The sequence below is a fragment of the Pongo pygmaeus genome, chromosome 15 (assembly GCF_028885625.2).
Source record: "Pongo pygmaeus isolate AG05252 chromosome 15, NHGRI_mPonPyg2-v2.0_pri, whole genome shotgun sequence".
In the NCBI taxonomy this organism is placed as follows: domain Eukaryota; kingdom Metazoa; phylum Chordata; class Mammalia; order Primates; family Hominidae; genus Pongo; species Pongo pygmaeus.
Window position 1 is genome coordinate 63,281,934 of NC_072388.2, and position 11,377 is coordinate 63,293,310.

The 11,377-nt window shown below is 43.0% G+C and overlaps 1 protein-coding gene across 3 annotated transcripts in view; it reads left to right on the forward strand.

The window, feature by feature from the left end:
* The window catches only part of MTHFD1 (methylenetetrahydrofolate dehydrogenase, cyclohydrolase and formyltetrahydrofolate synthetase 1), a 71,702-nt gene extending 64,244 nt beyond the window's left edge, over positions 1-7,458 (forward strand). For 2 of the 3 annotated variants that reach the window (XM_054449833.1, XM_063651672.1), the window contains 4 exons: positions 1,222-1,329; positions 2,190-2,342; positions 5,683-5,776; positions 7,212-7,458. In XM_054449833.1, coding sequence (XP_054305808.1) covers positions 1,222-1,329; positions 2,190-2,342; positions 5,683-5,772 — 351 coding nt within the window. In that variant the 3' untranslated portion in view covers positions 5,773-5,776; positions 7,212-7,458. The remainder of the gene's footprint in view (positions 1-1,221; positions 1,330-2,189; positions 2,343-5,682; positions 5,777-7,211) is intronic. The other variant, XM_054449834.2, reaches the window with a different exon arrangement.
* The last annotated feature ends 3,919 nt before the right edge of the window (positions 7,459-11,377 follow it).

The window sequence follows — 11,377 nt, forward strand, 5'->3', positions numbered from 1 at the left end:
AAATCACTGGGTTGTTTTTTCTAATACCTAGGTGATTTTGATTTTATGACTACTTCCTAATTCCTGGTGTTTGCACTTAATCAATTGTGTTAAGGGTAGCATCTGCCTCTCATATACAGACTGGGAGTTATGTAGATGGCCATTGGTTGTCTTATTTCATAAACAGTGTCCCCAGGTCTGGTTTGACAGGACTGATCTCCAGTATTAGAACATCTACTTTTTAATTTTTATTATTATTTAAAAAAATTTTTTTTTTAAATTATACTTTAAGTTTTAGAGTACATGTGCACAATGTGCAGGTTAGTTACATATGTATACATGTGCCATGCTGGTGTGCTGCACCCATTAACTCAAAGAGACAGAGTGTTGCTATGTTGCCCAGGCTGGTTTCAAACTCCTGGGCTCAAGTGATCCTCCTGCCTTGGCCTCCTCCCAAAGTGCTGGGATTACAGGGATGAGCCACCATACCCAGCCTGAACATCTACTTTTTATTTATGAAGAAATAATTATTCTTGGGTAGTCAGCAACACTGTTTATGATGTACTTAGCGAGAGATTTTAAATATGTACTTATGTAAGTACATATTTAAAACCTTAATATATATTAATATGTGTATCTATATCTATATATATAATATATGTATGTGTGTATATGTATATCTGCATATATAGATATAAAAACTTTACCTCTGTGGGACATTTTCACTTATAAAATCTGAGGCTTGATATTAAAACAAAGTGTTCCTGGCTGGGTGCAGTGGCTCACACCTGTAATCCCAGCACTTTGGGAGGCCAAGGCTGGCAGATCACCTGAGGTTGGGAGTTCAAGACCAGCCTGACCAACACGGAGAAACTCCGTCTCTACTAAAAATACAAAATTAGCCGGGCTTGGTTGCGCGTGCCTATAATCCCAGCTACTCGGGAGGCTGAGGCAGGAGAATCGCTTGAACCTAGGAGGCAGGGGTTGCAGTGAACTGAGATTGCGCCATTGCACTCCAGCCTGGCAACAGAGCAAAACTCCGTCTCAAAAAAAAAAAGAAAAAAAGAAAAAAAAAAGAAAGTGTTATTAACTCAATCAACCTCAAACTATTTGCTTATATATATGTATATAAAAACCATCTTCTGCCCCTTTTAGGGACTCTGACCTAGAATGTGGCTATGTCCTGGTTAAATGTCCTCACATGTGTCCAGTCATGGTGTCCCCATCTCTCTTGTGCATTAGCTCCCAGTTGAGGATAAAATCAGGATCATTGCACAGAAGATCTATGGAGCAGATGACATTGAATTATTTCCCGAAGCTCAACACAAAGCTGAAGTCTACACGAAGCAGGTAGATGTTTGGTTAGTTTGTCCTTTCAACTCTTTGCAAAGCAGGACTTGGAGTCACAATCTCTGGGTCCTCCCAGTCCTTCCAAGTACCCGTTGCTTCACTTCTCTGGGTGGCAGCCTTCTCTCCTCTGAAATACTGGGTTTGGATTAGGCGGCACAGTCCCTGGTTCTTTATTTACCCATAGGCGGTGTATGAATGTGTAGAAATCCATGAGGCAATACAGAATGTCTTACCAAAATATTGAGAACGTCTCCAGTTTTTGTTTTTTTGAGATAGGGTCTGGCTCCATTGCCCAGGCTAGAGTGCAGTGGCACAATTTCAGCTCACTGCAGCCTCTGACTCCTAGGCTCAAGTGATCCTCCCACCTCAGCCTCCTGAGTAGCTGGGCCTACAGGCACGCACCACCACACCTGGCTAATTTTTGTGTTTTTTGTAGAGATGGGGTTTTGCCATGTTGCCCGGGCTGGTCTTGAACTCTCCTGGGCTCAAGCAGTCCACCCATCTCAGTCTCCCAAAGTGCTGGAATTTATAGGCATGAGCCACTGCACCTGACCCTCTCCAATTTTATTCTCATATCTACTCCAAACTGTTATTTTAAATTGGTTTTATGTTATTTCCATAGATGGAAATAAAATATTCACTTGTGGACTACAGTTGTGAGTACCTAACTCCCTCACCCAACAGTTCTTTTTTTTTTTTGGCATAATAAATAAGCTGGAGGACAGCAAGATAGAGATGTATATAAAAGGAGTTGGATGTTTCAAATAAATTGAAGAATCCATGTAATCACAGGGCCCAGATGGTCATTGCTGGGTTGTCATCTTTTCATTTGTCCTCCCTCTCTTCCCTTCTTTCCCCAGGGCTTTGGGAATCTCCCCATCTGCATGGCTAAAACACACTTGTCTTTGTCTCACAACCCAGAGCAAAAAGGTGTCCCTACAGGCTTCATTCTGCCCATTCGCGACATCCGCGCCAGCGTTGGGGCTGGTTTTCTGTACCCCTTAGTAGGAACGGTAAGTGCGTGCTGTAAGGGAGTAGTGGGCGCATCTGCGCTTCTTGTCTGAAGTGTGTTGCCGAAACCATCAAGCAAATGCCAAGTGAGCAGAGTTCACTGCCCGGAAGAAAATTGGAATCGGGCCTATTATGATTGCTGTGGATCATAAGCTATAAAGCAGGAGCTATATAGCTCTTGCTGTGGACCATCTTGGTGTCAAATCAAGAATGATGCCAGGACTACTCATACTGAATAAAAAATTCTGTTTCCCAGGGGCAGTATGCTCTTCACTGAATCTAGGATGAGCCCAGTTGATAGGCTGGGGTAGTGCTAACATAATCACAGTTAATGTTTATTGGGAGCCTTATATAGATTAACTCAGTCCCCCCACAGCCCTAGGAGGTAGGGACAGAGGTTTTACTGACAGGCCTAGAACTTATGTCTGAAATTCGGGGGGTTCATTATTTTTAAGTAAGGAATTTCCCCATTAAATGCAGATGGACCCTTGAGATATGAAAGGTGAGGTTGCTTATTTACGCTTCAAGGTGAACAGGGTGTCCAATGCTTTCTTATCTTACAGATTTTATGCATATTCAAGGAAGAATATTGCCAGTTGGGAAGCAGAGGGGAGGGATGCTTAAGGACATAATCATAGTTTGGGCTGTCATTGTTCCAAGGTTAACTTGGATCCTGAATCTAGGTTTATCCCCTAAATCTGCCCTGTATCCTGCATCTACAGATTGTACTGCCATGCAATACAGGATTGAAATATTAAACTAAACCAACACACATGGAAAAGAAACCAACATACATCCTTTTGGATTTATGTCATTCTTTCAGTATAGTAAGAAAGTGGTAGGAGGTGGCATTATAGAGTTGAAAACGTAGGACATTAGAGCTGAATTCATTTTCACCTCTTCAGATCTTGGCCTTGGGCAAATTATGAAAGGTGAGAGCCCTGCTGCCCTCAGCTCACACTGTAGGGCAACATCATCACATCACAGTGGTGCTTAGCACAAATGCCTGCATCTCACTGCCTCCTTAGCTCTCTAGAGAGCAGAAGGCTTAGCCTTGCTATGATGTACATCAGTCTCCAGGATTTGTAGAAATCCCTTTTGGTAGGAATGTTCCACCATTTTTACCCAGCACCTTGAATAGTGCAGAAATATGTGTTGTTCTTTTTGGAGAAATTGTCAGCAGGTACCAGCTGAAAGAGGGGTAGCTGTACTCTTTCTTGTCACTTTTGATCTTCACATGAAGAGAAGGGTAACAGTAGAGGTGAAAGCAAATCTGGAAGCAGTCACGCCAGTGAGAGTCAGGCTATAAGGTGGAGAGAGACACAGCCTGTCGAACTCAAGACCTTCTCATTTAGAACAAAGTATGTGTCAGAGGCCTTCAACTTTAAGTTGGACCAAGACGTTTCCACACATGATCAAATGGTTTAATCACTATTCTAACACCTTCCAGTTGCCGTTGGGGCCTTAACGAGACTCAGATTATTTGAATATTTTCTATATTAATTCAAAGTGTGATGGCTTATTGTCAGAACTTTATATCTAGGTTCATACATGTGTGTACACATAATATTTTCTTTTTTTGTATTTTTTTCTGATTATCAGTGACCAGTGTTTAGGAGGGAAAATCCTCTTGGGGAACGAGTGAAAATATAAAAAATCCTACTCATCACTGTCTGGGGAACCATCTTTAGGGTTCTCTGCTGACATGTACATGCCCGTCTATAACAATGGGCATGTGTCTTTTATCTTTATAATGTCATCTTCCGGTTTTTCTGCTGTGTCTAAGGACCCATCCTTTCCTTTCTCCTACTTGTCTCACACCTAGCACGTCCTTACCTCTTACACAATATGAGAATATAAACCAGCTGTCAGATCCCTATAATGTGTTTTGGGGAATATTGACTGGTACTCAGAAGTCAGTCAGAATGAGGTTTTCTAAAGTATTGATGATGTTTTGTGTTACAGAAGATGACTCATTCTTTTCTAATAACCTTTTTATAGTTAAGTTTTAGAAGTAACCTAAGCTGTTTTCCTGTCTAGATTTAATTTGGAACTTGTGTGTATTCATTATATAGGACATTGTTACAGATAAAAATATACGGAGTTTTCACTTGCAAGCCATACATATTTGCATCTAAGTAGAAATTTGTCAAAGCCAAGTCTTTAGAAAAGTAGTGAGTACAAATATAATTTGTAAGCATTACAAGTTTAGTTTTAGAAGGCCGTTTTGGGCCAGTAAGAATGGTGATTATAAAACCATCTAGATTATGTACAAAAGTGTCTTGGCCCAAGTTAAAGGATACTAACTCCTACCATCGTGTTGCTGAAGCAAAAATCACATGGGCAGCTCAGCTAGCAAGACTGAACGAAACAAAATTTAAAAGCAGACAAGCCCTGCACCTCCTTTTGGTCTTGCAAAGCGTGAGCTGAGGAGGCGAGTGAGCAACTCCTCTGCTCCCCAGCACTCATTCTTGTAAGGTGAAGGTGGAAACACCTGCTACTGCTTGTGACCACATGGAAGATGATAGTGAAGGCTGGCGTTTGGTTTGCAGAAGGACATGAGGAATCAGTTTCTTTTCTTTTCCTTTGTTTTTGAGATGGAGTCTCACTCTGTCACCCAGGCTGGAGTGCAGTGGCACGATATCGGCTCACTGCAACCTCCACCTCCCAGGTTCAAGCGATTCTCCTGCCTCAGCCTCCCAAGTAGCTGGGATTACAAGCACACGCCACCATGCCCAGCTGATTTTTGTATTTTTAGTAGAGACGGGGTTTCACCATGTTGGTCAGGCTGGTCTCAAATTCCTGACCTCAGGTGATCCACCTGCCTTGGCCTCCCAGAGTGCTGGGATTATAGGCATGAGCCACCACGCCCGGCAGGGATCAGTTTCTAAGTCTGAGTTTTTTAACAGGATCGGTGACTTGATTTTTAATATGTAACAAGAAGAGTACCCACTTTATTGACAACTATAAAATAATGTTCTATCTTTATGCCTTGGGCTTTCTTTCTGAAGGAAAAGTGAAAGTAAAGATGACTTTACGTTTATTTTAAACATGGCCTCGCTCTGTCGCCCAGGCAATGGGATGATCATGGCTCACTGTGGCCTCAATCTCCTAGCCTCAAGCGATCCTCCTGCCTTAGCATCCCAAGTAGCTGGAACTACAGGCACATGCCATCATACCCAGCTAATTTTTTATTTCCTGTAGAGATGGGGGTCTCACTATGTTGCCCAGGGTGGTTTAGAACTCCTGGCCTCAAGTCATCCTCCCACCTCAGCCTGGGATTATAGGCGTGAGCCACTGTGCCCAGCATTAGTTTATTTGTAATGCTTTTTTACATCCTAGATGAGCACAATGCCTGGACTCCCCACCCGGCCCTGTTTTTATGATATTGATTTGGACCCTGAAACACAACAGGTGAATGGATTATTCTAAACAGGTAAGTTGTTACTGGGTAAGAATTTGGCTTTTTTCCTCATATAGCTTATTTATGAATTATAGGGCTCAAACTGACGCTATAAAAATTCACATTCTAATGCTTTCAAAACATTTCTTTTCAGACTTCCCTGAGGGGAGAGGGGATAGGAATGAGAGCTGGCAATAACCAATGAATTGAAATATTTATATTTCAACACATTTTTGGAAGAAGCGCAGCATGGCTTGTCACAGGTTGACAGTGTAGGGGAGAAAACTGCTGTCCAATAAACTACAGGAGAGGTTAGACTCCCTCTGCTGAAGCCCCAGGAGGCTTGGGGTTCAGAGTTGATGACACATTGCAGGTCAGGAACAGCTGACAGTCTGTATACTCTGAATAGGTAGTTAGAAGGCAAGAGTTAGCAAATGTCTTAGGAAGTATAATAGAAAAGAGAAGGAAACAGGACCAATCTGGCAGTTCCTAGGGCCTTAGGTGAAAGGGCCCCGAGTACCGACTGCAATGAGTGACATTGCATTGTTTGATATTTTTGAAATTTCAACAGGACGTGTCTCTCCTTAGGCAGACCCTTGGGGCTGAAGCAGCAAGTTGCAGTGTGCACTTATATCCCTAGACACTTCCTGTTGAAATTGCAAAAATATCAAACATGAAAATCCTAACATCTTTCTCCAGAGAAGAAAAAAGTGGCTTGCCTATGAAAAAAATGAGAAGGAGACTTAACACCCGTCTTACTGGAAATAAGAAGCTTTTAGACAATGGAGGAGTGTCCTGTAAGGTCACAGGGAAGATGACTTTCAACATGTGCTCACACCTAGCCGAATCTATCTGGATATTTTCAGACGTGCAAGGGTTTGCCACCCCACATCTCTTCCTAAGAAGTTATTTAGCAATGTACTTAGCAAAATGAGGAATTAACCAAGAAAAAAGGAAGACGTGAGTTTTGGGAAACTGAACCCTCATTTGGACATTAGCGAAGGGGCATTCTGACAACCATGCAAATGACCTGAAGTTACAAATCCTGTGTGGAACAGGTTGGGGGAGCACCTGAGAAAAACTAGAAAAAGCTAGAAAAGACAAAGATATCAAAGGGTCATAGTACAAAACAAAAGCTCTTGCATTATTTGAGAAAGTTAAGGTCCAAGTAGAAGCAAACTATAGTTTGATGCTAGAACACTATTCTTTGAGAGGGTATGTGTGATACTTGAAATGCAGTCATGGCTCACGGCTTGGTCTGGTCTTGAACAGTATTCACATAGTACTATGGAAATACCATGCATCATTTTCAAGTCCATTTATGGACACGCCCTAGAAGAGCTGGTGGCGGGAAAGGTTGTAAATGTTAACAGCTTTGGCAATGTGAGTGGGTAATGGTGCAGTATGGAAGGAACAGGAAACATTTCAGTGCTTAGAGAAAACATTTATTTATTGTTTTTCCTTCCAGATCATCATCCATCTTCAAGAAGCTACCTTGAAAGTCTGGCCAGTGTCTATTCAGGCCCACTGGGAGTTAGGAAGTATAAGTAAGCCAAGAGAAGTCAGCCCCTGCCCAGAAGATCTGAAACTAATAGTAGGAGTTTCCCCAGAAGTCATTTTCAGCCTTAATTCTCATCATGTATAAATTAACATAAATCATGCACGTCTGTTTACTTTAGTGACGCTCCACAGAATAAAAGGAAATAATTTTGCCATCTTGGTGTTGCAATATGAATTACAGCCTTAACAAACTGTGCCACAGGTCTCTGCCATCCTTTGTGAGCTCATTTGTCAGGCAGACCCTTGGGCTGAAGATGCAAGTTGCAGTGTGCCCTTTATGATACTGTTGTGTTTAGAGGGAAATGTATACATGCTTGTGTATTTCTGAAAGGACACATAATTCAGGGGACCTCCTGAGAGGGTTGGGTTGGAAGTTGATGACTTACCTTTTAATCTTATACCTTTCTATATTGTTGAATTTTGTTTTTCTACCCTGAGGAAGTATTGCTTATACAAGTTTTTGCCTGAACTTCCTTGGAATTCCCATTTCTGTCACAGCTTTAGCACTGTCTATGTTTAGAGTCCTCAAGAAGGATGGTCATACGGCATTAGCCTTAGGTGAGCCTCTATTCTGTTGGTGCAGCAGGTATTCATTGAGTTTCTTCTAAATGCCTGGGCTCCACCCTTCCCTACAGACTTTTTATTTTTATTTTTATTTTTTTGTGACAGTGTCTCTGTTGCCCAGGCTGGAGTGCAGTGGCGCGATCTCAGCTCACTGCAACCTCCGTCTCCTGGGTTCAAGCGATTCTCCTGCCTCAGCCTCCCAAGTAGCTGGGATTATAGGCATGAGCCACCATGCCTGGCCCAGACTTTCTTTTTCCTAAAACATTAGGTTGGTAAAAACCACAATTACTTTTGCACCAACCTAATATTTTTTTTCCTCCACTTCTGGCTGGGTGTGGAGGTGGCTCATGCCTATAATCCCAGCACTTTGGGAGGCCGAGGTGGGTGGATCACTTGAGGTCTGGAGTTCAAGACCAGCTTGGCCAACATGGTAAAACCCTGTTTCTACCAAAAATACAAAAATTAGCTGGGTGTGGTGGCAGGCACCTATAATCCCAGGTACTTGGGAGGCTGAGGCACGAGAATTGCTTGAACCCAGGAGGCAGAGGCTGCAGTGAGCCAGGATCATGCTGCTGCACTCCAGCCTGGGAGACAGAGCTAGACTCTGTCTAAAAAAATAAATAAAATATTTTTCCTTCTCTTCTTGTTCTTTATCTTCTATCTCTGTTCTTCCTCTCCCATTTGTTTCCTTCCCTTTTTCCCCTTGTCTTCCTCCATTGGATCCTTCCAGAGGATGCTGCATCCCACTGGCACCAGTGCTAAACACTGCTGATGTTGGCAAAGCAGTATTTTTCCCAGTGACCTTGGTTTTATTATTTTTAATTCCCTAGGTCCACATCAATGTTGTAATACAGTCAATTTTACAGTCCACAGAAATGATAGTGGTGCCTTGAGAGGCATATGGCAAAGGGGTCACAATGCAGAGCCCCAGCTCTATGGCAGAGAGCCTCACCCACCTCCCTGCCTCCACATCCTCACCATGGAAATAGGAGCACTGTTGGTACCTACCTCGTGAGGGCGGTTCTGGAATTACTCAAACACATCATCTAAGATGCTTTGTACAGGGCCTGGCACATTGTAAGCACTTGTCAGTTCCTGTTGCAAAGCATCCTCCAGGCCCTGTTTGCAGAGTTAATTGCTTCTGGTACTTTTTTTTTTCCTTTTTTTTTTTTTTTTTTTTGGCGGGGGGGCGGGGGGGACAAGAGTCGTGCTCTATTGCCCAGGCTGCAGTGTAGTGATCTGATCTCAGCTCACTGCAACCTCTGCCTCCCGGGTTCAAGCGATTCTCCCGCCTCAGCCTCCCGAGTAGCTGGGATTACAGGTTCGCACCACCATGCCTGGCTAATTTTTTGTATTTTCAGTAGAGATGGGGTTTTGCCATGTTGGCCAGGCTGGTCTCAAACTCCTGGCCTCAAGTGATCCTCCCTCCTCAGCCTCCCAAAGTGCTGGGATTACAGGCATGAGCCACTGTGCCCGACCGCTTTCTGGTACATTTCTTAATGTCCTATGAAACTTCACCTGGAATGAGATTTGCTGGGAATTCATTTTATAGACAAGGGAAGGATGCAGTCTTGTCAGATATGGTGACTTAAGGATCATCTTAAAGGATTTACGTTTCCTAATATCGCCAAAAGCCACATGGGTTTAAATCCTCAATACTGGTAGGGGCTGGGCATGGTAGCTCACACATGTAATCCCACCACACTCGGCTGAGTTTTGAAGTTCTGTTTTTTGTAGAGATGGGGTCTCACTGTCTTGTCCAGGCTGCTGAGGCAGGAGGATCACTTGAGCCCAGGAGTTCAAAGACTAACCTGGACAAGACAGACCCCATCTCTACAAAAAACAAAACCCCAAAACCCAGCTGAGTGTGTGGTGCATGCTTGTAGTCCTAGCTCCTTGGGAGTTTGATGTGAGAGGTTCGCTTGAGCCCAGGAGTTTGAGGCCGCAGTGAGCTATGACTGAGCCACTGCACTCCAGCCTGAGCAACAGAGCAAGACCCTGTGTCAAAATAAAAAAGACCTATAGAAGCATTAGTGCTTGGGGTAACTATTAGCATGTGCTGGCAGATAAGGTCTAGTGCCTTTACCTTGGTGCTAAGAGTCCCTCCAGATTAGTGGCTTTCCCATGCCCTTTCTCTTCTCTGGGCTGCTAATGCCTTCCTTCCCCATAGTAGTAATATTACTGATCAACAAATTGTACATTCTCTGATCTCACTTCAGAGGCTGTTTCTGTGTACTGAAGATGTACATACAGTCTTAATTCAAAAGAGATAGCATTTATGTGCTGCCACATTAAACAGATTGCAACAGTATTACTATTGAGTTTGTATTGGCTCTGTGCAACCCTCATGGTGCCCAGGAACAGATGAAACCACCAGAGACTTGGAGCCTCAGGTTCATTCAATGGTGTCCCAGGGAATGGGGTTGGAGGGCTTATTCCCAGAAGGCCTCTGAAAGGTAAGAGCTATTAACAAGGAGTTATAAGTCATTTTTGGAAGTGATAGGCCCAGGCAGTGGGTAGAGATCAAGATGGGAGAAATGGTAAGATCAGTAGAGTATTGCTCAGATAAATATGTAAGCTCTTTTACTGGCACACTGTATCTGGTGATATTAACATGATAAGCTATAGGTAGGATAATTTCTCATCAGATGGGAGAAATACATTTATAGCCTATTTCCTGTTATATAATGAAAAGCTACTAATGGGGTAGTAGACAATGATATGGGTAATAGCTTAAACAGCCTTTGTTGTCACCTGAATTCAGGAATGACAGGTTTCTTTCATGCATGAGCTACTGGATACATTAAACACACACACACACATATGGCATTGAGTTCTAGTCATATCCTAAAGAAAAACCATGGTGCACTATGTTATTTATAGTACTATACTCTGTGTGAGTGACTCTGTGTGTATGTGTGTTGGTGGAGGTCAGGGATGACTTGTTTGTAATATACCTTAAGGAAGTCTGTCCGAATTTGCCCTTCAAATACTAAATAAATTCACCTCTCACCTCAAACTGCCTTTCAGTTCCCTTTTACTAATTTTGTTTAAAAGAAAGGCACATGAAGGCCGGGCATGGGGGCTCACACTTGTAATCCTAGCACTTTAGGAGGTCAAGGCAGGAGGATCGCTTGAGCTCAGCAGTTCAAGACCAGCCTGGGCAACATAGGGAGACGCCATCTCTACAAAAAAAAAAAAAGAAGAACCTGGGCATGTGGTCGCATACCTGTGGTCCCAGCTGCATGGGAGGCTGAGGTGGGAGGATTGCTTGAGCCAGGGATTGTACCACTGCACTCCAGCCTGGGCAAGACCCTGTCTCAAATAAAAATAAAAATAAGACAGCTATTCTACCCTGTCTTCACCTAAATAAGCTCATTTTATTTTTTGCCTGAAACTCTTGCAAACTCTCAGGTCTGCTAGTTTTGAGAAACCTTGGATCTCAATAAGGAATAGTTCTCAATTGCTTATGAGCGTAATAGATTTCTTTTGGCTTAAAGTTCAAAACTG